The following is a 26058-nucleotide window of genomic DNA, read 5'->3' as shown; positions in this document are numbered from 1 at the left end:
CCGGACCCTCAAAGTAAACCAGTGAGTTAGATTGGCAAGACCTCTCTTTCATGAACCTACGGGTTTTCATAGCTTTACCCAGAATGGACGGCAAATTCACTGGTCTGTAGCTCCCTGCATCACTTTTGCTACCTTTTCAAAAATATCTGCCTTTCTACAGTCCCCAGGCACCTCTCCAGTATTCAGTGATTTCTGGAAAATTGATGTTCGAGTTCCTTCAATTTCCTCGCATAAATCCTTCAGAATCCTCCGGTGCAGCTCATCGGGCCCCAAAGATTTAGTCGCATTACCTTTGCACAGCTGATCGACATTTGTTCTGATTTGAGAGGTTTTTCCTTTCGTCAAAAAGGAATATCAAATCGGCTCCGATATCCGGGCTCAACTGGAGGAGCAATCCTGCATGTTGTGCCTACCGATGTAGCAGAATGAGCTTGCATGGAGATTAAGATGCTGCCTGTAGTGGCATATATTTCCTTACAATGCACTGGTAATTTGGAAGTAGTAGTTACTGCGATTTAGTTCAAATAAACATATTCCTTTATTAATGCCCCTTGACACATTCTTACTAAACTGCTGACCACCTAACTTCCATTCAAACCCCATGCTAGCTAATATTGTAAGTGGTTGCCTCTCCTCAAGCACTGGCCCCCCTCCCTTTGAAAACTGCCATTATCACTCCCGTCCTCAAAAAAACCCTTGATCCCTCTGTCCTTGCATATAACCGCTCCATCTCCAACCTCCCTTTCCACTCTGAAGTCCTTGAACATGTTGTCACCTCTCAAATCCATGTCCTTATTTTTTGCAACTCTGCATTTGAATCACGACAATTAGATTTCCACACCAACCACAACACCAAAATAACCCTAACTAAAGTCACAAATGACATCCTCTTTGACTGTGACCATGGTTGATAATTGCTCCATTTTCTTCTCGACCTTTATGCAGCCTTTGACGTGGTTGACCACGCCATCCTCCTCCAATGCCTCTCCTTTGTTGTTCACCTCGGTGGGACTACCTTCCCTTGGTTCCACTGATACCTATTCAATCATAGCCAGAATATCTCCAGCAATGGATTCTCTTCCCTTCCCCACCCATCCCTGGAGCCCCCCAAGGTTCTGTTTTTGGGACCCTCCTCTTCCTCATCGACATGCTTTTGCTCGGCGACATTATCTGAAGGTTCCACATCTAAACTGCTCTAACTCTCCAGCACCTAGCTCGACCCCTGCAATGGCGTTGCATTGTCCTACTGATTGTTTAATCCAGTCCTGGATGAGCCACAATTTACTCCAGATGCCAAGCCTAAAGCCACTGTGTTCAGTCCCACCACAAAATATTTATGCTCCCAACCGCTTCCACCTCTCCCTGGTCTCAGTTGAACCAGACTGTTGTATAACTTCGGCATCCCATTTGAATTGGAGCTGAGCTTTCAACCAAGTATCCTCTCCGTCACAAAGGCCTCCATCTCTACCTCTGTCAAATAACCCGCCTCCGCCCTTGCCTCAGCCCATCTGCTGCTGAAATCCCCATCCATGTATTTTTCACCTGCAGACTCGAGTATTTCAAAGCTCTCCTGGCCGAACGCACATCCTCGACCCTCCATATACCTCAGCTCATCCAAAACTCTGCATTAAGTTCCGCTCCACCATTAAGCTGTGCTCACTGACATAGATTGGCACGTGATTACCGAATGCCTCAAATTTAAAATTCTTATTCACGTGTTTTAATCCCTTCATGGCCTTACCTCACTGTATCTCGAGAACCTCTACCAACCCCATCGCACTCCGAGCAATCTGCAAGTCTCCAACCGGTACCTTCTGCATCCTCCATTGCCTTCCTTCCAGTAATGGGAGCTGTGCCTTCAGCCATCTAGGCCCTGGATGGCCTATGGTCTGGAATTCGCTCCCTTAGCCTCTCCACCTGTCACTTCTTTTTCAAGACCCTCCTTAAAACCCACTTCTGGCCAAGCTTTTGGTCACAAACTCCTAACGGGGTAGGAATTGGTATGCCTTGCGCCTGCGTTCCGGGCGTAATATGGGCGCAAAACATTCTAATTTAGCAGTGACAGACCACGCCCAAGCTGTGCAGGCGTTGGTTTCTCTGCTAAATATTTCGCACAACTTTTGTGGCCTTAAATATATTAATGACGGGCCTAACACCTGTTGAAGAACCCCTCTACAAAATGTGTTCCTGATGAGGGAAGCAGCGATCCAGCATGCTCAGCTCAGGATTCTTCAGTTGCCCCTGCGGCGGCCAACGAAAGGAAAGTTTAAAATATATTCTGTGCAGCCAGGATACGCAGGAGTGCTTCCCATCAGGCCACAGACCTGGCGACACCTCCCCCTTGTGCCCTGTTCAGCAATGCTAGTCCCTCTGGGAATCTACGAAATTAATTTCTCTCCTCCAATGAGGTGCCTGTGGTTCCGCGATCGGGAGGCATCTCGCCCCGAAGTTGTAGATAATGCCCGAGGCCCAATTTCCGGAGTCCCGAAAACAAGCCCACGCGAATTTCGACCCCAATATTTCCTTCTGTGGCTTCCTTGTGACGCCTACGTTACGCTAAAAGCGTTACATAAATGCAAGTTGTTGTTGACTTGTCTATACTTATTTGTGCATTAATGAACGCTACCAGGTATAGTTTCAACTTGCCCTGGGAGAGTTGTAGGTCGTTGCCAGTTATAGACACCGCCCGATTTAGTCCCATTGATTTCGGTGGAAATGAAAGTCGAGCGGCTCCAAAACCTGCGGCTGATCTACTGCTTTATTGAGGGCGGAAAGATGAAAATCTATCCCATTAAGTTAAACCATGGGGGTGAAATTGGTCTCTTAAAGTCAGTGAAGAAGAGAATCGGGCTGCAGTGTAAAACGGACTGCCAATTTGCTTTTGCCCATTTTGCGCATTCACCCAAGACCAATTTCACCCGCTATGAGTTGGGAAATACGACTGGACATATTGAACCGACAACAATAAGCCCTCAAGTTAACCTGTGTGAGTGTGAACTCGCCCACGGCCGCCCCACTGTATATGTCTACCGCAGTATCGACACATCAGTCACACACTGCTTTGTTTGAGATAACTTTGCACACTTTATTACGTGAGCTTTAATAACACAAAAAATAAAGCCGAAAATACTTTTACTATCGATTTGACTTTTTTGCTTCAGAAATAAAAGACACCAAAAACCGTATTGCATCAATGATTTTATTCAATAGCTATATTAGAATAGATTAGCAATAAGCAAATACTTAGGATACAATAGTCATATTGTTGTCTTTTAATGCATGTTTATTGAATGTTATAACATAAATTGTGTTTTCAGTTAACACTGACAATTTTTGATGGAAGAGTATTTCAAATTAACCGATCTGAAAAGACAAAGTTCGAACCGCAATGGCTATTTTTCTTAAACCTCCGAAATGGAATAAATTTCTACCCTTTTTGTTACATGAAAGAATTGAATGGGAATAAACAAACTTTCCCAGCTCGGTCAAGTACAGTTTGTGAAATCAGATACAGTTGGATCTCGCGATACTTGTTTGAAGCGGGTTTGCCTGAGTCTCATGTTTAACCACACAGGAGTAAAGCTCGTGTGAGTTCCACTCTGAGGCTGACAGAGTCAGATAACTGCTCACACTGAACGTGTTGTCCGTCTCCTGTTGGATCCGACTTGTCTCAACACCATTCCCTCTGACACTGCCATCCACAGTCCATTCAATCTCCACAGCACCCGGCTTAAAACGGTTTACCAAACACACCAGGGTCGCCATGTTCTTTGTTGTGATTTCGTCCGATGAAGGCGGAAGGACGGAGACCGATGGTTCCTGTGGACCTATTAAAAAAAAAAGACCAAGGTTTAGTAGCGTTGGGGAATTGCTTCGGTTGAAGGTTTAGATTTATCAAAATAGTATAGTTCGTATTCCATCAATGCATTCAATATAATAATATATCCCTTTGCTTTATACTTATTTCAAAATGCTACAGTCATACTATGGGCACTTTAAACATTTACCAGCTCCAGCACACCGGCCAATAATTTTCATTAAATATACTGGGTTAGATCTTGACTTTGTGCAATAGAGTAAAACGGGTGAAAGCGTGTCGGCACCCCGTTTACATCTCTCCCGAATTTTATTTCCATTGACTTGAATTTCAATAAAAATTTGGAGAGGTGCAAAAAAGCCTGCCGACTCGTTATTCCCTGTTTCACATTGTCACACAAAGTCAAGACCTACCCCATTGACCCTACTTAAAACTTATTGTGATGCGGTCACATGGTTCCGTTGTTAAATCAGCAAAAGGAGAGACCAACAAATGATTTAGGTATTGGATGAATATAAGGACAAAGTCGATGTCCGGAGTGTACAGGTATACAGCCAACGTAATACGGATAAAACATCTATTCCGCTGTAAAATCTAACTGCTTTTGTCATTGGCAAGCAGAAATCAGTTGGCGCCGACACTAAATTTGCAGCGTGAACGCATTTATAATCATGTTTGTATTATCTGCTTTCTCGAATTACTACTCGGTGCATTGAAACAACTAACAGCTTGGATCAGAATTCTGCAGTGGACCTGTGAATCTTGCCTTTACAAGTAACTTTTGTCTATACGCCGCGTCATTATTTGAGCCGATAAATCCAGCCTTTCTATTGTAATACTTGAAGCAGAATATAAACTAATTTTATTAAAGGTTGGTGCTGAACTCATATTAAACACACAATTTAATTTTACTGACAGGGTTTTAAATTTTTACGGTTGTTTTGTTGCGTTAAGTTGAAACATGTCCATGTTTCCTTGCGCTGACCCCATGATGCAATCCACATTTTTTTCACTGTAGGATACCCACATTCCACACACTGTGAGTGTGAGCCCGCGTTATTATCTCACATCATACCCCAAAAGCAACGCGATTTAAAAAAATGAAACATACATTTCAAAATCCATATTAAGCAGACCGATTATGAATGTTATTGGATTGAGATGAAGGCTAGGAAGGGATCTGTCTCGTTATTCAAGTATACTACAGATCTCCAAATAGATTTAAGAGCGGGGAGAAATATGTAAGCTAGTATATGAAACTGTAAAAAGCACAGAATCATAAGCGTGGGGGAAGTCAACGACAATAAATCGGGGATTTACTGTTTGCCCGGCACCATCTTTTGTTCGCCGCCCACGTTTGGTTTAAAACGGCATTCAGATTAAAATTTAGCTCTGAAAGATTAGAATATCAACGCGCTAAAACATTGGTATGAAATTCTTCTGTATTTTAACAAAGGCATTAAGCTGTTTAAACTACAGTGGTTACTCCCCTTTAAATATCTGAGAAACTAATACTGAACATAAAAGTCGTCCCCAACAGTTTAACGCACAGTGCCAGTTGAACACGGAAATGGATTGCTCTGACATCGCCGCAGCCGAACGGCGTCCGTTGGTTCATTCATTCAATCATTTCCTCTGGGTGGTATTTTTTTAGCAGGTTGTTACTGTTTCGCATGATGCCGTTAAAATAGGGATCAGCATAATTTCCCCCATCCCAATTATTTTACTCAACCATAGGAGTATTTCAGCTGCAATAATTTTAATTGGTGGAAAGGGGATATCTTCCAATCTCCATTTATTAATCACATCGTAAACGTTGTTGGAAACTTTAATCTTCTGGCTATTATAGGGCAAATGTCAGAGCACTGGACTTGAATGGGTTTTAATGTAGCTAACACAAAGCCAGAGGAAATCTCTCTATTGTTTGCTAATTGTCTCCATTTACATTGTCGGTATTGATACCCAATACCATTTCAGGAATATAAAGTAAGTTTTCATAAAGTATTATAGAAATTCCAGTCTTTTGATTATGATTAATATTAGTCCATTCAAATCAATGCTAAGGCAGTTCAGGAATTGGTTCAAATCATATTGCCGTTAGGAAATTTCCAGATTATTACATTGGAGCCTGAATTTAAGATACTTCGTAGAATTTGTCTCCTTCAAATTTGCATTTTTCTCCTAAAAAAGCTGACCTCCACTGGACTGTAGTTGCACGGACGCCAGTCACTCTCCTGTACTTCTCCTGTGAGCTTACACAGTGACTGTCAGTACGATTTGTCACTGATTCTGTTATCGGCGGAGATGCACACAACGCACCTTCCAACTGAGTCACTAAGAAGCGATCAAGAGCAAGCAACTTGAACGTTCTTTCCCATTGCCTAATTCGGCGACCTGCAGACCAATTCTTATCTTGGTCTGAGATAAGTTAATTCAGCGCAGATGCAACCTGAAGTAATAACAGGTGAAAACCTTCCAGAACTGGACCGTTCAGTTCCCCATTTAGGCAATGTTACTTCCAATTGAAGTACCAGGGGAGCCCCGTCAAAAATATGATTCATTCGAAAATGTCACTTTTAAATGGAATTAAATCGAGCCAATAGTATACATCATGAAACTTATTGTTTTATTCTAAAGTAAACAAAAACAGAACTGTACAAATGAAAGGATTTTACTTACTGCCAACACTCAGTCGTGTTCCTTTCCCGAAGATTAAACCGTTAGACCACATAGCACAGTAATAGTCCGCAGCGTCCTCAGATTGTGCATTAGACATTGTAAGAATTCCCGTGTTGCCTGATACGGAGCCGGAGAACCGTTCCGAAATACCCGGGCCCCTGTAAATGGTGCTGCCGGACCAATAGTAGACTAAAAGCCTGGGTGTATTCCCTGGAATCTGCTGGTACCAGGAGACACCGTTGCTTCCCAAATTGGCACCAGACAGAGTACAACTTATTTGCAAGTTGTTTCCCGGAGAAATTGACATCGAACGAGGCTGGTTTACTGTAACTTGCGCGTTTAAATCTGAAAGAAGGAGCAATATCAGAAAAGAGGCAGGAAAGTGAGAGCAATCATTTGTAATGAAAATTGGGTAAGAAATTTGCCATCAAATATTTTATAAGATGAAGTCCAATCACGAGATGAAATTAAAATACTCACAAGCAACGCAAAACACCAGCGTACTGACAATGCGGATCCAGTAAGACATTGTAAAAAATTTAAGGAAGCTCAGACACGGCGACAATGTGCAGATGAAATGGGTTCTAAACTTCCCCTCGAACTCTGCTTATCAACCGTGAGAAGGGGTGTTACCGCGTGCTCCTTATTTATGCAAATCAGTCTGCACCTTGACGCCAATCAGAAGCTGCCAGATTCTTACTGAGTGTGGAATTAATCTCAAATTACCATGATGATAAGGGACTGTATTCGTGTTTTGTGTTTTTCCGTAGTTTGATTTATTCATAAACATAAAGAGAAATAGAAATAATTTACCTCGTACATTTTTGTAATTCATTTTAACCTACTCCGTAGCATTTTTAATTTAATTGCGTCACTTTCTGCGCAATTAAATTAAAAACAGTGCTTGTACATCTCAAAACACTTTCCATGTTTATATCATAATATTCGTGACCATTTTAGTTGCAAGGGAGAATGAAGAGAAATATTCCACCTGAAATGTTCATCTAAAAAATTCGTTTCGGAACCATGACCTCACGACAGACCGCTTTCTGTGCAGGATTTGTTCAATTATCATTTTACATTTATATATATATTGAAATCTTAAAATTCACGGGCTATTATTGGGGATGGTATTGGAGATCTCTGATTGAAAGCACCAGGCGGATGAAACAATTCACTGTCAATTCTTTTTGAGCATGTAGTTTTGGGAGACGATTCTGACTATCTCGTGTATATATTCAATGTGCCTGATATCTCTGCTCTATTAGAATGCGCAACAAATTTTTGTCAGAAGGACGCTAACAGCACATGAACTTGGAATAATGACACTTATTTTGCTATTGGAATTCGGAAGAGGTGTTTAACGGACGGCGAAGTCGATATCGCACGTTTTAAACAATGCTCTAAAGTCACAGTGAGTCGGACCTTGTGGTGGTGTCTCGTGTTTGATATTATAAATTCTGCATATCTTAAATCCATATTGGGTACTTTATTACTTGTGTCTGACATTATGTTATTGACATATTATGTGTTTAAACTTTATATAATTGATGTATAATTAATATGTAGTAAGGAAAACCCAATTCTAAATACATAAAGATCAAGAGGATAACGAAGGAAAAAGTAGGGCTTATTAGAGACCAAAAAGGTAACCTATGTGTGGAGGCGGAAGATGTGGGTATGGTTCTTAATGAATACTTTGCGTCTGTCTTCATAAATGAGGGGGCGATGCAGACATTGTAGTTAAGGAGAAGGAGTGTGAAATGTTGGATAGGATAAGCATAGTGAGAGAGCAAGTATTAAGGGAATTAGTATCTTTGAAAGTAGATAAATCGCCAGGCCTGGATGAAGTGTATCCCAGATTATTAAGAGAAGCAAGGGAGGACATTTAGGAGGCTCTGACCATCATTTTCCAATCCTCCCTGGCTATAGGCATGGTGCTGGAGGATTGGGGGACTGCGAAAGTTGTACTGTTGTTTAAAAAGGGAGAAAGAGATAGACCGAGTAATTATAAGCCAGTCAGTCTCACCTCGCTGGTCGGCAAATTATTGGAATCGATTCTGAGGGACAGCATAAATCGTCATTTAGAAAGGTTAATCAAGGACAGTCAACATGGATTTGTCAAGGGACAGTCGTGTCTGACGAACTGGATTGAATTTTTTGAGCAGATGACAACGAGGTTTGATGTGGGTAATGCGTTTGATGTAGTGTACATGGATTTTTGCAAGGCTTTTGACAAGGTCCCACATGGCTGACTGGGCAAAAAAGTAAAAGTCCATGGGATCCAAGGGATAGTGACTAGTTGGATTCAAAATTGTCTCAGTGGCAGGAAGCAAAGTGTATTGGTTGACGGGTGTTTTTGCGACTGGAAGGCTGTTTCAAGTGGGATCTTTCAAGGCTCAATACTAGGCCCTTTGCGTTTTGTGGTATATATTAATTATTTGGACTTGAATGTAGGAGGCTTGATCAAGAAGTTTGCAGATGATACCAAAGTTTGCCGTGTGGTTGATAGTGAGGAGGAAAGCTGTAGACTGCAGGAAGATATCAATGGACTGGTCAGGTGGGCAGAAAAGTGGCAAATGGAATTCAATCCAGAGAAGTGTAAGGTAATGCACTTGGGGAGCACAAAAATGGCAAGGGAGTATGCAATAAATGGGAGGATACTGAGAGGTGTCGACGAAGTGATAGACCTTGGAATGCACATCCAAAGATCCCTGAAGTTAGCAGGACAGGGAGACAAGGTGGTTAAAACGTCATATAGGACACGTTCCTTTATTAGCCGAGGCATAGAATAGAAGAGCAGGGAGGTTATGCTAGAACTGTATAAAACATTGGTTCGGCCACAGCTTGAGGACTGCGTACAGTTCTGGTCAACACATTACAGGAAAGATTGCACTAGAGAGGGTGCAGAGGAGATTTATGAGGATGTTGCCAGGGCAGGAGAATTTTAGCTATGAGAAAAGATTGGAAAGGCATGGTTTGTTTTCTTTGGAACAAAGGAGGCTGAGGGGAGATTTAATTGGGGCAAAAAATTATGACAGGACGAGATAGAGTGGATAGGGAGGACCTATTTCCCTTAACAGCGGGGTCAGTCAACCAAGGGACATAGATTTAAAGTAATTGTAGAAGGATTAGAGGGGAGCTGAGGAGACTTTTTTTCACCTAGAGGCTGGTAAGGGTCTGGAACTCACTGCCTGAAAGGGTGGTAGAGACAGAAACCCTCAACTCATTTAAGAAGTACTTCGATGATCAGTTGAGGTGCTGTAAACTACATGACTACGGAGTAAGTGCTGGAAAGTTCGCTTAAGCTGGATGGCTCTTTCTCGGCCGACATGGACACGATGGGCCAAAAGGCCGCCCTCTGTGCCGTAACGTTCTATGATTCTTATGATTCGATGATACTAGACGATCGCCCATGGCGTTGTGCATGGGCAGTAAAGACCAAGCGTAGTCCAAGTGCAACATGCGGTATATTTTGCGCGACAGTTTAAAACAGTTGTTATCGAATCGACAGTCCGTTTTACATCTCTTCTGATTGAATCCATTTTCACAACATCAACCGCACGACCCTCATCAAATCTCTCCATACTTCATCATAGAACTCAATCAAGTTAGTTAAACACGAATTTCCTGTTGTAGTAATTATTATATTCTGTGTAAATAATTCAGTCAGAAAGTTAAACTGCAACATACAAAACAATTCAATTAATGTCAAAGACAAACAGAGCAAAGCCTATCGCAGTAGATTACATGCTGGATCTTGCTCCAAACTGCCTTAAGACGTCAGTCTGTAGCCAAGGGGACTGACTCGTTCTGCTGACAATGAGAGATAACCAAGTTAAATATAAGACAGCTGTCTGCTGGACTGTGAGAACTGAAAGGAAAACAACAAATTATTCTGCCCAGCAACAGATAAAGAGCAAAACAGATGTAAAAACAGGCAGAGTTTTCAGGAGACCACAAGCAGCGTTTAAATAAGAAGTTGTCGACAAACAATTAATCCCTTCATTCTCTCAGGAGAAGGATATGATCATCTTGCTTCTGGGCTGTACTTCCCACATAAGGTTGTATGGAATCTTTATTGGAATATAGCAAAATAGGAACAGGAGAAGGCCATTCAGCCCCTCGAGCCTGTTCCGCCATTCAATGAGATCATGGCTGACCTTTAGCCTAACTCCATCGGCCCACCTTGGCTCCATATCCCTTGATACCCTTGGCTTGCAAAAATCTATCGATCTCAGATTTAAAATTATTAATTGAGCTAGCATTTTGTGGTGTGAGTTCCACACGTCTACCACTCTTTGCGTAACGAAGTGTTTCCTCACTTCTGTCCGGAATGGCCTCGCTCTGAATTTAATGTTATGTCTCCTTCTTATAGACACCCCCATCAGCGAAAAAAGGTTTCTCTCTATCTACCCTATCAATTCCTTTTAAAATCCGAAAAACCCCAATGAAATCACCTCTTAACTTTTTATATTCCATGGAATACAAGACTTGTTTATGTAATTTCTCCTCATATTCAAACCCATGGAGCCCTGGTAATATATTGGTGAATCTGCGCTGCACTCCTTCCAAGGCCAATATATCCTTTCAAAGATATGGTGCCCAGAACTGAACACATTACACCAGATGTGGTCTAAACAGGGCCTTGTATAGCTGTCGAACCCCCCCCCTTTATATTCTAGCCCTCGAGTTATAAAAGCTGACATTCCAGTAGACTTTTTGATTTTTTTTGTGCATTTAGTGATCTGTGTACATGGATCCCCAAATCTCTTTGGATCTCACTGTTCCTAACCATTCATCATTTAAAACATACTCGGATCTATCCTTTTCTGGTCCAAAATGGGCGGCCTCACACTTACCTGCGTTGAATTCCAACTGCCACAGTTTGCCCACTCACTTGATCTATCACTGCCTGTGTAATTGTATGCTCCCATCGACACTACATACTATGAAACCAATCTTTGTGTCATCGGCAAAACTTGGATATATGGCTCTCTATTGTAATATCTAAGACATTAATAAATATAGTGAACAGTTTTTGCCCCAGCACACGCCCTTGAGGGAACCACTATTCACTTACTTCCAAATCATACCCATTACATACCCATTATCCCAACTCTCAGTTTTCCACCATCTAACAAAAGTCATAACCAGGTCAGTAATTTTCCTTCAATTCCATGAGCTTTAATTTTAGCTAACAGTCTATTATGTGGAACGTTATCGAATACTTTCTGGTAATCCATGTAACTATATCCATAGACATTCCCCTGTCTACGACTTTAGTTACTTCCTCAAAAAATTCAATTTGATTCATTAGACATGTTCTACCCTTTACAAATCCATGATGGCTCTTTCCAATCAGCTCAAATTTCTCTCCGTGTTGAGGCACTTTTTCCTTATTTATAGATTCTAATAACTTCCCCGTAACAGATGTTGGACTAAACGTTCCATAATTTCCTGGTTTCTCTCTCTCTCCCACCGTTCTTACATCAGGAATTACATTTACATTTTTCCAATCTAAAGGGACAATTCCTGAATCGAGAGAGCTTTGGAAGGTTATGGCTAAAGCGTCTGCAATTTCCTCACTTACTTCCTTTAAAACTCTGGGGTGGAAACCATCAGGTGCTGGGGATTTGTTAGTCTTTAGTATCATTAATTTTTCTAATATTCTTTTCTTGCTAACGTTAACGTTAGTGAGTTCCATTCCTTGATTCATTATTAGTCTCACGGGAATGTCAGGTATATTATCCTCTTCCACTACTGTGATTTCTGACAAAAAGTAATTATTCAACAAGTTTGCCATTTACTTATTTTCATTTGTAACGTTACCCGCATCTGTTTTTAAAGGGCCACATTACCCTTGACTACCCATTTTCTTCTAATATAATTGTAAAATCTTTACGTGTTAATCTTGCTATCCCTCGCAGGTTTCTTTTTGTATTCCCTGTTTGCAGCTCTTACTATCTTTTTTACCTTCCCTTGCTGTTCTTCATATCTCCCCCAATCCCCTGGATCTAAATTATTCTGTGCACTTTTATATAGTCTTTCCTTTAGTTTTATGTTATGTTGTCGACCGTGGCTGTTTTATTTGGTAAGAAATGCTTTTGCCCCTTCTGGGTATATAATGGTCCTGTATTAAGCTAAATTATTTTTGAACACCTCCCACAGTTCATCTGCAGTTTTACCAGAAAACAGTTTTCACCAGTTTGTTGTCTTTGGTCTCTGCTTTATACGTTAAATGTAAGGAGTCGCACAAAAGCAGGTTATAGTCCAACAGCTTTATTTGAAATCACAAGCTTTCAGAGCTTTGCTCCTTCGTCAGGTGAAGGAGCAAAGCTCCAAAAGCTTGTGATGTCAAATAAAGCTGTTGGACTATAACCTGCTGTTGTGCGACTCCTTACATTTGTCCACCCCAGTCCATCACCGGCATCTCCACATCATTATACGTTAAAGTTAGCATTACTAAAATCAAGAATCTTAGTAACCATGTTAAGTTTCTCCTTTTCAAACTTAACATTGAATTCGATCATATTATGATCACTATTAGATAAATGTTCCCTTCCTGTTAGATTATTAACCAAATCTGGCTCATTACTTATTACTAAATCTAGTGTAACCTGCCCTCTTGTTGGGTCTAGAACATATTGCTCTCGAAAACTATCTCGAATGCACTCAAGAAATTCACTACATTTTTGACTTGAGCTATTCTGCTCTTCCCAATCCATATGAAAATTAAAGTCTCCTATTAAAACAACTCCGCATTTGCTACAAGCCTTTCTAGTCTCTGAATTAATACATTCTGCCACTTCATTGCTGCTGCCAGGAGGCCGGTAGGCAACTTCCATTGAAGTTTTAAGTTCTCTCTTATTCCTCAATTCTAACCATAGAGTCTCCTCTGATTGCTATCCCTTACCTATATTATCTCTTACTAATGTTGTAACAGTATCTTTAATCAATAAGGTTATCCATCCTCTTCCAGTTTCCTTATCCTTTCTAAAAACCCTATAAGCTCCCAATTACGACTAGCTTACATTCATGTCTCAATAATGGCCACCATGTCATACCCTGTAAGCTGTATGAGACTCTAATTCATTCAATTTATTTGTTATACTCCATGCGTTAGTGTATAAATTCTTATTTGGGCAAGCGACCCTAAACTGCCCTTCTGCTCTGATCCTGCCTTTCTCACGTTGTTTAATTTAACTCATTTCTTATTTGTCACTCCCGCTGCAGCTACTTCAGTTATTTTAGTATATCCTTCACCTGGAGCATCTATATCACCTTGTGACCTGAACTCTGCTCTTATCCATTTTTTTCATCTTTAAACTTTCATTTTTACGATTGTTTCTGACTGAACCCACCCTCCATTTACTAATTTAAAGCCCTTTTACAACTCTATTTATCCTTTCCACAAGGACCTTGGTCCCGGCCCGGTTCCGGTGCATCCTGACCCAACGGTACAGTTCCCTCCTGTGCCAGTTTGGTGCCAGTGTCCCATGAAATGGAACCACTCCTTCTCACACCACTCCATTAGCCACGTGTTCACCTTCCTGATCTGTTTTTCCCTATGCCATTTAGCACGTGGCTTGGGTAATAATCCTGACATTACCACCCTTGAGGTCCTGCCTTTTAATTTAGCTCCTAATTTCTGATACTCCCTCAGCAGGACTACCTCCTTTATTTCTCGCTGTGCCATTGGTCCCAACATGGTCCACAACAACTGAATTTTCCACCTCACTTTTCAAATTCCTTTCCAGCTGCATCGAGGTATCCCTCTCCCTGGGACCAGTTAGTCAACACATCCTTCGGGATTCTCGATTGTCGCTGCAGAGGATGCTATCTATCCCCCTAATTGTTGAATCCCCTATAATACTACGTTTCCATTCTGCTCCTCCCCGCTTTGAACAGCCCTCTGCTTTACAGTGTCAAGGTCAGTATTGTGGCTGTCCTAAGCGCAATCCTCCTCCTTATCCTCACAGGTATCAGGGATACCTTCTTCCCCTCTGCGCGTAATTCCCATCTTCACCAAATTCCTGTTGTCACTCTATTTAGCAAACCACTTGTTTAGCTGATTGACGCTACTCTCGCCCAGCTGTGTGCTGCAGCTCTGTACTTTTGCAGATATCCCTCTAATATATACCTTCGGAAATACACTAGATGCAGCTAGTCAGTCAACGTAATTGGGCCCCTGACTAGGTCTTAATTATTGTATTCCAAACACAATACTTAAAACCTGGTGAGGGACCCAATTACTTCGACTGCAACAGACTGGCGGTTTTTAAAGCTTGTTTTACATGAGAAAACTAACTAAATTTTAGTTTGATAAAAGCAAATTTTCTGTACTGCTCACCCACTACTTACCAGAGAATTCCCACTCTCACCAAATTCCCGTCGTCACTCTGTTCAGCAAGCCATTCTATTTAAGGGATGCACCCAATCTGGAGAACTGTCGTGAGTTTTATTGTTAATAAAATTATTTGGAATGTTTTAAGACATTCTTGAGTCAGTCTTCGTTGTTTCTTACCTTTGAAGCCCAGTAAGGAAAGAAAAAACCTTACAGCGTGGAATTGGAATCACATATAGGCCAGACTGGGTAAGGGTGGTAGTTTTCCTTAGCTAAAGGACAGTGATGGACCAGTGGGTTTATACACACTCCAACAGCTTCAAAGTCACTTTTACTGGTACCATCTTTTAATTCCAGTTTTTTAGAAGAGTTCAAATTGTCAAACTACCATGGTGGCATTGGAACTCATAGTCTCTGGATTATTAGTCTAGGCCTTTGGATTGCTAGTCCAGTAATATAACCACTACACTCTCGTACCCGTCCGACAGAGCCTTAGCAACGGAAAACAATTTTTGTATGAGGGCAACTTCAGTCCAGTCCTTCTTGGGGGTATCCAAGAAATCGTTTTCGAGAATCTGGGCTAATTGGTTCAAGAAGGCGGCTTTCGCCACCAGATCTCCTGCCTTCCGGGGTCCTGTCGTTTCATGTACCGATTTACGTATTCCCCCAGTTTCTCCATTCTAAAACCCGAATCTGGTAATATGTGAATTCTGCCTTGGAAGAGGTGGCCAGTCCCAAACTAAACATTCAAATGCTCATTTATCTGCCGCTGTCGCCAGTACTTTAGGACAATCCTTACCCTTTTAAGGATATGGCTCGTGGACTCAAAGGACAGAAAGATAGCTGATCACTACACTTCATTTATCAAATGATACATCTCCAACATACGCGGTACTTATGAGATTGGTATCAATTTTATACCCACAAGTAAGGAACTCGTCGGAAGTTCGCAAACTGAGTCCTCTGACTGCATACAGTAGCCCAGTGCAAGACTAGTTAGAGTTCCTGAGGTGTACTGGTGCATTTATCTTTATACTGTTCAATGTGTAGGATTAACGTAGGGTGAGTACCTTAAAACTACGCGAGGTGAGGTTCTGACGTACGTCGGGGTAATACGTGAGTATTCCCGGGGTCACGTAGGCCACGCCCCCTTACCCTGCATGCGTATTGCAGTATTGTTGGCTGGACGTTTCACATGCCTGAACAATAAGGCTGGCCTCGCACTTCTGTACTACCTTATCTCGTAAGACATTTCTCATGTCCAAACCTTCACTCAACCCTGACGCTTATCACTTCTCCACCAGACATCTTGGAGTCCGGCCACCACTTCATATTTCTTTCTCACCTCTTTCCCACAAGATTTCTTAGTTTACAGCTTTTGCTGACCGGACCTGGAATTTAGCCTGTTAACCCTATAATTACTATACCTACACTTCGTATGCTACCGTACTCGTATCGTACTTTGCTTAATATTGTTAACACGGATAACTTGCTCAATCATTTGAACCTCCTTAAGTAGTGGCTAATCCCCTGCTCCATGTTCGTGTTTTATTAATCAATCGATCTTTCCAGTCTCTCGTATCAATTGTTGCGTTCTCTACCTCATGCCACTTCCCAATTTTCACTCGTTTCCTTTGGCTGTCCGTTAGTGTTCTTACTCTCACCTTTCCATCATGAACATTTTTTTTTGTTTTTGCCGTTCGACATCGATGACATCTCCTGCTAGTTATCGCTTCCCACCGCCTTTCGTTTTGGAATTTGTTTTTCTTGCTGATTATTCCTTTCTTATCATTTCTTTTTTGAATATTTCCTCATTATCTGTTGTAATTATAGTGTATTTATTAATTTACGTTTAGGAACATAGGAATTGGTAGACGAAAAAAGACCACGGTCCATCTAATTCTCCTTCTACCATCCTGATACTCGCATGATCAATGATAATCGAGTAGTTGACTATTCATAGCAATCAACCTCTAACAATTAGACCTTCCTTCTTTCCCGTGTTTTTGAGTCCCTATATGAAGCACTTTGCATTTCTCTGTATTGACATTCATCCGTCACCTGTCTCCCAATTTTCAAGTATATTCAAACCCTCGTGTATCTCATCCTAGGGGAACCAAGGGACATGAGGATCGGGCGGGAAGGTGGAGTTGAGGTCGAAGGTCAGCCACGATCTTATTGAATGATGGAGCAGGCTCGAGGGACCGTATGGCCTACTCCTGCTCCTATTTCTTTTTTTCTTTCTTATCCTGTTCAGCGTTGGAGTCTACCAACTTAATTAGCTTTGTATCAGCTACAAATTTAGCCTTTGTGCCCGTGGCTGCAGTGGTAACATTCGCCCAGGCTGATAACAATCCGTGTATCACCGCCCTTTGGGCTTTATCGATCTACCAAATACATATCCACTGTAAAATATTCCCACTGATTCCTGCATTCTTTATTTTCAGCACCAGCCTTTTCAGAGGAACTGTATGAAATGCAAGTACACTGCATACACTGCCGTACCTCGATCAAGCTCCTTTGTCACACCCTCAAAGAAAAATAGTAAGTTAGATTGGCAAGACCTGCCCTGCAAGAGCCCATATTGGGGACCTTTCATGATTTTAGTTCTACCCAGATGCTCCATGATCTTATCTTTAGTAAGGGTTTTCGTAGCTCTACCCACAATGGAGGGCAAATTCACTGGCCTGTCGTACCCTTCCTCACTATTGCCGCCTTTTCAAAAATATCTGACTTTCTACAGTACCCAGGACCTCTCCAGTATTCGGTGATTTCTGGAATATTGATGCTGGAGTTCCTTCAATTTACTCCCATAATTCCTTGAGAATCCTCAGATACAACTCATCAGGCCCCAAAGATTTGGTCGCATTCCCTTTGCACAGCTGTCCGGCACCATTTATTCTGATTGTAGAGGTTTTTACTTTGGTGAAAAAGGAATATCAAATAGGCTCCAATATGCGGGTGTAACTGGCGGAGCGATCATGCATGTTGAGCCTACCTATGCAGCAGAATGAGCCTGCATGGAGATTATGATGCTGCCTGTAGTGGCATATATTTCCTGACAATACACTGGTAATTTGGAAGTAGTAGGTCCTGCGATTTAGTTCAAATCAACATATTCCTCTATTAACTTGCCTTAGACTAGTGTGATGAGCTCATGAACTTTTTTCAATTAACATTTAAGCCGTTCGTTCAGCTGTCTCCACTGCTTTCCCCTTCAACTTTTCCTAGCCCTGCAACCATATCATTGTCTAGTTTCTCTCGCGTTTCCCCTCATACTTTCTCTAAGCTCACCTTGTCCATGAGACCTACGTTTTGCTCCCTTGACACATTCTTACTAACCTGCTGACCACCTAACTTCCATTCTAACCCCATGCTAGCTAATATTGTAAGTGGTTACCTCTCCACAAGCACTGTCCCCCTCCCTTTGAAAACTGCTATTATCATTTCTCTCCTCAAATAACCCCTTGATCCCTTTGTCCTTGCATATTACTGCTCCATATCCAACCTCCCTTTCCACTCCAAAGTCCTTGAACATGTTGTGACCTCCAAAATACATGCCTATATTTTCTGCAATTCCGCATTTGAATCTCTACAGTCAGATTTCCACAACACTAAAATTACGCTAACCAAAGTCACAAATGACATCCTCTTTGACTGTGACAATGGTCCTTGTTCTTCTCGACCCCTCTGCAGCCTTTGACATGGTTGACCACGCCATCCTCCTCCAATGCCTCTTCTCTGTTGTTCACCTAGGTGGGTCTACCTTCCCTTCGTTCCACTGTTATCTATCCAATCGTTGCCAGACTATCTCCAGCAATGGATTCTTTACCCACTTCCAACCTACCGCTGGGTCCCCCCAAGGATCTGCTTTTGGGCTCCTCCTCTTCCTCACCTACCTGCCTGCTACTTGGCGACATTATCTGAAGACATGGGTTCAGGTACCACATCCATACTGCTCTAACTCTCCAGCACCAAGCTCGACCCCTGCTATGGCTCTGCATTGTCATACTGCTTGTTTTAGTCCAGTCCTGGATGAGCCACAATTCCGTCCAGTTGGCATGACCAAAACCACTGTGTTCAGCCCAACCACAAAATCTTTATGCTCCCAACCGCTTCCACCTTTCTTTGGTCTCAGGTTGAACCAGACTGTTTGTAACTTCGGCATCCTATTTGAATTGGAGCTGAGCTTTCAACCACATATTGTCTACATCACAAAGGCCGCCGTCTCTGCCTTTGAAAAATCACCCGCCTCCGCCCCTGCCTCAGTCCATCTGCTGCTGAAACCCCGATCCTTGTCTTTTTCACCTGCAGACGATTTCATTGCTCTCCCGGCCGAACGCACATTCTCGAAGCTCCATATTCCTCAGCACATCCAATACTCTGCATTAAGTTCCGCTCAACCATTAAGCTGTGCTCGCTGACCTAGATTTGTGCGTGGTCATCGAATGACTCAAATTTAAAATTGTTATCCACATATTTAAATCCCTTCCTGGCCTCACCTCACTGTATCTCTATAACGACTTCCAACCCTATAGCACTCCGTGCAATCTGCAAGTCTCTAACTCGGTACCTTCTACATCCTCCATTCCCTTCCTGCCACGAATGGGAGCTGTGCCTTCAGCCATCTCGGCTCTATGGTCTGGAATTCACTACCTTAGCCTCTCCACCTGCCTCTCCTTTTTCAAGACCCTCCTTAAAACCCACTTCTGGCCAAGCTTTTGGTCACCACTCCTAACGGGGTAGGAATTGGTATGCCTTGAGCCTGTTTTCCGGGCGTAATATGGGCGCAAAGCATACTAATTTAGCAGTGACAGACTACGCCCAAGCTGTGCAGGCGTTGGTCTTTCTGCTAGTTTTTTAAGAGGAGTTTGGGACCTTAAATATATTAATGAGCGGCCTAACACCTGTTGAAGGACCCCTCAACGAAATGTGTTCCTGATGAGGGAAGCAGCGATCCAGCATGCTCAGCTCAGGATTCTTCAGTTGCCCCTGCGGCGGCCAACTAAAGAAAAGTTTAAAATATATTCTGTGTAGCCAGGATAAGCAGCAGTGCTTCCCCTGAGTCCACAGACCTGGTGACCCCTCCCCCCGCGGCCTGTTCATCAATGCAAGCCCTTCTGGGAACCTACGAAATGAATTTCTCTCCTCCGGTGACCTGCCTGTGGTTCCGCGATCGGGAGGCATCTCGCCCCGATGTTGTAGATAATGCCCGAGGCCCAATTTCGGGAGGCTCGAAAACAGGCCCAAACGAATTTCTACCCCATTATTTCCTCCCGTGGCTTCCTTGTGACGCCTACGTTACGTTAAAAGCGTTACATAAATGCAAGTTGTTGTTGACTTTGTCTATACTTATTTGGACATTAATGAATAATACCAGGTATAGTTTCAACTTGCCCTTAGAGAGTTGTAGATCATTGCCAGTTATAGACACCGCCCGATTTTGTCCCATTGATTTCAGTGGAAATCAAAATCAAGCGGCTACAAAACTGCGGCTGATCTACTGCTTTATTGAGGGCGGAAAGATTAAAATCTACCCCATTAAGTTAAACCATGGGGGTGAAATTGGTCTCTTAAAGTCAGTGAAGAAGGGAATCGGGCTGCAGTGTAAAACGGACTCCCAATTTGCTATTGCCCATTTTGCGCATTTACCCAAGACCAATTTCACCCGCTATGAGTTGGGTAGTACGACTGGACATATTGAACCGACATCAATAATCCCTCAAGTTAACCTGTGTGAGTGTGAACTCGCCCACGGCCGCCCCACCGTATATGTCTACCGCAGTATCGACACATCAGTCACACACTGCTTCGTTTGAGATAACTTTGCACACTTTATTACGTTAGCTTTAATAACACAAAAAGCAATAAAGCCTAAAATACTTTCACTATAGATTTGACTTCTTTTGCATCAGAAATAAAAGACACCAAAACCCGTATTGCATCAATGATTTTATTCAATAGCTATATTCGAATAGATTAGCAATAAACAAATACTTAGGATGCAATAGTCATATTGTTGCCTTTTAATGCATCTTTACTGGATGTTATAACATAAATTGTGTTTTCAGTTAACACTGACAATTTTTGATGGAAGAGTATTTAAAATTATCAGATCTGAAAAGACAAAGTTCAAACCACAATGGTTATTTTTCTTAAACCTCCGAAATGGAATAAATTTCTACCCTTTTTGTTACATGAAAGAATTGAATGGTAATAAACAAACTTTCTCAGCTCGGTCAAGTACAGTTTGTGAAATCAGATACAGCTGGATCTCGCGATGCTTGTTTGAAGCGGGTTTGCCTGAGTCTCATGTTTAACGACACAGGAGTAAAGCTCGTGTGAGTTCCACTCTGAGGCTGACAGAGTCAGATAACTGCTCACACTGAACGTGTTGTCCGTCTCCTGTTGGATGCGACTTGTCTCAACACCATTCCCTCTGACACTGCCATCCACAGTCCATTCAATCTCCACAGCACCCGGCTTAAAACGGTTCACCAAACACACCAGGGTCGCCATGTTCTTTGTTGTGATTTCATCCGATGAAGGCGGAAGAACGGACACCGATGGTTCCTGTGGACCTATTTTTAAAAAAAGAACAGGGTTTAGTCGCGTTGGGGAATTGCTTCGGTTGAAGGTTTAGATTTTATCAAAATAGAATATTTCGTATTCCATCAATGCATTTAATATAATAATGGATCCCTTTGCTTTATACTTGTTTCAAAATACTCCAGTCATACTATGGGCACTTTAAACATTTACCAGCTCTAGCACACCGGTCAATAATTTTCATTAAATATACTGCGTTAGATCTTGACGTTGTGCGATAGAGTAAAACGGTTGAAAGCGAGTCGGCACCCCGTTTTACATCTCTCCCGAATTTATTTCTGTTGATTTGAATTTAAATAAAAACCTGGAGAGGAGCAAAACCGGCTGCCGACTCGTTATCACCCGTTTCACATTGTCGCAAAGTCAAGACCTACCCCATTGACCCTACTTAAATCTTATTGTGATGCGTTCACATGGTTCCATTGTTAAATCCGCAAAAGGAGAGACCAACATATGAGTTATATATTGGATGAATATAGGGACAACCCCTATGTCCGGAGTGTACAGGTATACAGCCAACGTAATACGGATAAAACATCTATTCCGCTGTAAAATCTAACTGCTTTTGTCATTGGCAAGCAGAAATCACTTCGCGCCGACACTAAATTTGCAGCGTAAACGCATTTATAATCATGTTTGTATTATCTGCTTTCTCGAATTACTACTCGGTGCATTGAAACAACTAACAGTTTGGATCAGGATTCTGCAGTGGACCTGTGAATCTTGCCTTTACAAGTAACTTTAGTCTATATGCCGCGTCATTATTTGGGCCGATAAATCCAGCCTTTCTATTGTAATACTTCAAGCAGAATATAAACGAGTTTTATTAAAGGTTGGTGCTGAACTCATATTAAACACACACTTTAATTTTACTGATAGGATTTTAAATTTTTACAGTTGCTTTGTTGAGTTAAGTTGAAACTTGTCCATGTTTCCTTGCGCTGACCCCATGATGCATTCCACAATTTTTTTCACTATAGGATACCCACATTCCACACACTGTGAGTGTGAGCCCGCGTTATTATCTCACATCATACCCCAAAAGCAACGCGATTTTAAAAAATGAAACATACATTTCAAAATCCATATTAAGCAGACAGCGATTATCAATGTTATTGGATTGAGATGAAGGCTAGGAAGGAATCTGTCTCATTACTCAGATATACTACAGATCTCCAAATAGTTTTAAGGAAGAGCGGGGAGAAATATGCAAGCTAGTATATGAAACTGTAAAAAGTACAGAATTATAAGCGAGGGGGAATTCAACGTCAATAAATCGGGGATTTACTGTTTGCCCGGCACCATCTTTTGTTCACCGCCCACGTTTGGTTTAAAACGGCATTCAGAGTAAAATTTGGCTCTGAAAATTCGTATATCAACGCGCTAAAACATTGGTATGAAATTCTTCTTATTTTAACAAAGGCATTAAGCTGTTTAAACTAAAGTGGTTACTCCCCTTTAAATATCTGAAAAACCAATACTGAACATAAAAGTCGTCCCCACCAGTTTAACGCACAGTGCCAGTTGAACGCGGAAATGGATTGCTTTGACATAGCCGCAGCCGAACGGCGTCCGTTGGTTCATTTATTCAGACATTTCCTCTGCGTGCTATTTTTTTTAGCAGGTGGTTACTGTTGCGCATGATGCCGCTAAAATAGGGATCAGCATAATTTCCCCCATCCCAAATATTTTACTCAACCATAGGAATATTTCAGCTACAATAATTTTAATTGGTGGAAAGGGGATATCTTCCAATTTCCATTTATTAATCACGTCGTAAACGTTGTTGGAAACTTTAATCTTCTGGCTATTATAGGGCAAATGTAAGAGCGCTGGACATGAACGGGTTATAATGTAGCTAACACAAAGCCAGAGGAAATCTCTACTGTTTGCTAATTTTCTCCATTTACATTGTCAGTATTGACACCCATTACCATTTCAGGAATATAAAATAAGTTTTCATAAAGTATTTTAGAAATTCCAGTCTTTTGATTATGATTAATATTAGTCCTTTCAAATCAATGCTAAAGCAGTTCAGGAATTGGTTCAAATCAAATTGCCGTTCGGAAACTTCCAGGGTATAACATTGGAGCCTGAATTTAAGATACTTTGTAGAATTTGTCTCCTTCTAATTTGCATTCTTCTCCTAAACAAAGCTGACCTCCACTGGACTGTGTTTGCACGGACGCCAGTCACTCTCCTGTACTTCTCCTGTGAGCTTACACAGTGACTGTCAGTAGGATTTGTGACAGGGCATCATACGCAGTTCGATTCTATCATCGGCGGAGATGCACAAAACGCACCTTCCAACTGAGTCACTAGGAAGCGATCAAGAGCGACTAACTTGAACGATCTTTCCCACAGCCTAATTCGGCGATGTGGAGTCCAATTCTTATCTTGGTTTGTGATAAGTTAATTCAGCGCAGATGCAACCGGAAGTAATAACAGGTGGAATCCTTCTAAAACTGGACCGTTCAGTTCTCCATTTAGGCAATGTTACTTCCAATTGAAGTACCAGGGGAGGCCCGTTAAAAATATGATTCATTCGAAAATGTCACTTTTAAATGGAATTAAATCGAGCCAATAATATACATCATGCAGCTTATTGTTTTGTTCTAAAGTAAACAAAAACAGAACTGTACAAATGAAAGGCTTTTACTTACTGCCAACACTCAGTCGTGTTCCTTTCCCGAAGAATATACCGTTAGACCACATAGCACAGTAATAGTCCGCAGCGTCCTCAGATTGTGCATTAGACATTGTAAATATTCCCGTGTTGCCTGATACGGAGCCGGAGAACCGTTCTGAAATACCCGGGCCCCTGTAAATGGTGCTGCCGGACCAATAGCAGACTAGAAGCCTGGGCGTATTCCCTGGAATCTGCTGGTACCAGGAGACCCAGTTGCTTCCTAAATTGGCACCAGACAGTGTACAACTCAGTTGGACGTTTTTTCCCGGAGAAGTTGACATCGAACGAGGCGTTTAAATCTGAAAATAAGGAGAATGATTGGAAAAGAGGCAGGACAATGAGAGCAATCATTTGTAATGAAAATGGGGTAAGAAACCTCACAGCAAATATTCATCAAGGTGAAATCTAATCAGGCATTGAAAGCAAATTACTCACAAACTACGCAAATCACCAGCGTACTGACAATGCGGATCCAGTAAGACATTGTAAAAAATTACGGAAGCTCAGACACGGCGACAATGTGCAGATGAAATGGGTTCTAAACTTCCTCTCGAACTCTGCTTATCAACCGTGTGAAGGGGTGCGACCGCGTTTTCCTTATTTATGCAAATCAGTCTGCACCTTGACGCCAATCAGAAGCTGTCAGATTCTGACTGGTGTCGAATTAATCTCAAATTACCAGGAAGATAACGAATTGTATTCGTGTTTTGTGTTTCTGCGTACTTTGATTTATTAATAAACAAAAAGAGAAATAGAAATAATTTACCTCCTACATTTTTGTTGCACATTTTGATCCAATCCGTAGCATTTTTCATTTAATTGCATATTTTCGTGCGCAGTCTCACAGTGCTTGTACATCTCAAAACACTTTCCATGTTTATATCATAATATTCATGAACATTTTAGTTGCAATGGGAAATGAAGAGAAATATTCCACCTGAAACGACCATCTAAAAAATTCGTTTCGGGACCTCAGGACAGACGGCTTTCTGTGCAGGATTTGCTCCATTATCGTTTTACACTCGTATATATTTTGAAATCTTAAAATTCACGGGCCATTATTGGAGATGGTGTAGTGGAGATCTCTGATTGAAAGCACCAGGCGGGTAAAACAATTCACTATCAATTCCTTCTGAGAATGTAGCTTTGGAGACGATTCCCTCTGTCGAGTGTATATATTCTTTGGCAGATGTGTCTGCTATATCTGCGCTATTGCAATGCGCTACAAACTTTTGTCAGAGGGATGCTGACAGTCCATGAACTTGGAATGATGACACTCATTTGGCGATTGGAAATCGTTAGAGGTGTTTAACGGGCGGCCAAGCCGATATCGCGCGTTTTACACTGTAGTCTAAAGTCACCGTGACTCGGAGCTTGTGGTGGTATTTGGTGTCTGATTATATAAATTCTGCATATGTTACATCGATATTTGGTCTTATATTGCTCGTATCTAGTATTACGTTATTGATATATTATGTGTTTAAACTTGATACAATTTATATTGAATAAATATGAAGCAATAGTCGATCTCCCATGGCGTTGTGCATGGGCTGTAAAAACCAAGTTTAGTCCAAGTGAAATGGAGGGGTGGTTCTTGTCGTTTTGCGATCGTGTAAAACAAGCGATGGCGAGTCGACAGCCCGTTTTACATCTCTCCCGATTTTTATTTAAATGGGTAGTCAATGGAAATAAAAATCTGAAGAGTTGTAAAACGGGCTGCCCACTCGCTATCACCTGTTTTACTCTATCGCACAAAGTCAAGATCTACCCCCATGATTAGCAGACGAGGGATAATTGAATCAAGCCGTGGAGGCACTTTTCAGACTCGATTTGAAGTCATGCATTCTGCCCTTATTTTGATACAATATGTTAATTTGATATTAGTATCTATACTTAAATAGCAAAACACCCAGCAAC

General features: G+C 41.7%; 1 protein-coding gene and 1 gene segment (V, D, J or C); both read right to left on the bottom strand.

Moving 5' to 3' along the window:
- Positions 1-3227: 3227 nt before the first annotated feature.
- LOC137342343 (immunoglobulin lambda-1 light chain-like) lies at positions 3228-7103 on the bottom strand. Its single transcript, XM_068006280.1, has 3 exons — positions 6977-7103; positions 6497-6841; positions 3228-3827 (listed from the first exon to the last, which is right to left on the bottom strand). Exons 1-3 carry the CDS (start codon positions 7023-7025, stop codon positions 3505-3507), a joined length of 717 nt encoding a protein of 238 aa, XP_067862381.1. The 5' UTR covers positions 7026-7103; the 3' UTR covers positions 3228-3504.
- Positions 7104-20855: 13752 nt separating this feature from the next.
- Positions 20856-24699, bottom strand: LOC137342342 (Ig kappa-b4 chain C region-like). The segment is given in 3 exon segments: positions 20856-21424; positions 24116-24440; positions 24577-24699. Coding segments are annotated over 2 exon segments (630 nt in total).
- Positions 24700-26058: the final 1359 nt, after the last annotated feature.

The sequence above is a fragment of the Heptranchias perlo genome, chromosome 25 (assembly GCF_035084215.1).
Source record: "Heptranchias perlo isolate sHepPer1 chromosome 25, sHepPer1.hap1, whole genome shotgun sequence".
Lineage (NCBI taxonomy): Eukaryota > Metazoa > Chordata > Chondrichthyes > Hexanchiformes > Hexanchidae > Heptranchias > Heptranchias perlo.
The sequence above is the reverse complement of the archived record's forward strand: the minus strand, read 5'-3'. Positions and strand labels throughout refer to the sequence as shown.

What these genes read in the sequence shown, in the direction of transcription:
- LOC137342343 (XM_068006280.1), bottom strand. Translation starts at nt 7,025, where the DNA reads ATGTCTTACTGGATCCGCATTGTCAGTACGCTGGTGTTTTGCGTTGCT. An exon ending in GCTGGTGTTTTGCGTTGCTT is followed by an intron (nt 6,842 to 6,976) that starts GTGAGTATTTTA and finishes TCCTTCTTTCAG; the next exon opens with ATTTAAACGCGCAAGTTACA. An exon ending in AACACGACTGAGTGTTGGCA is followed by an intron (nt 3,828 to 6,496) that starts GTAAGTAAAATC and finishes TTTTTTTAATAG; the next exon opens with GTCCACAGGAACCATCGGTC.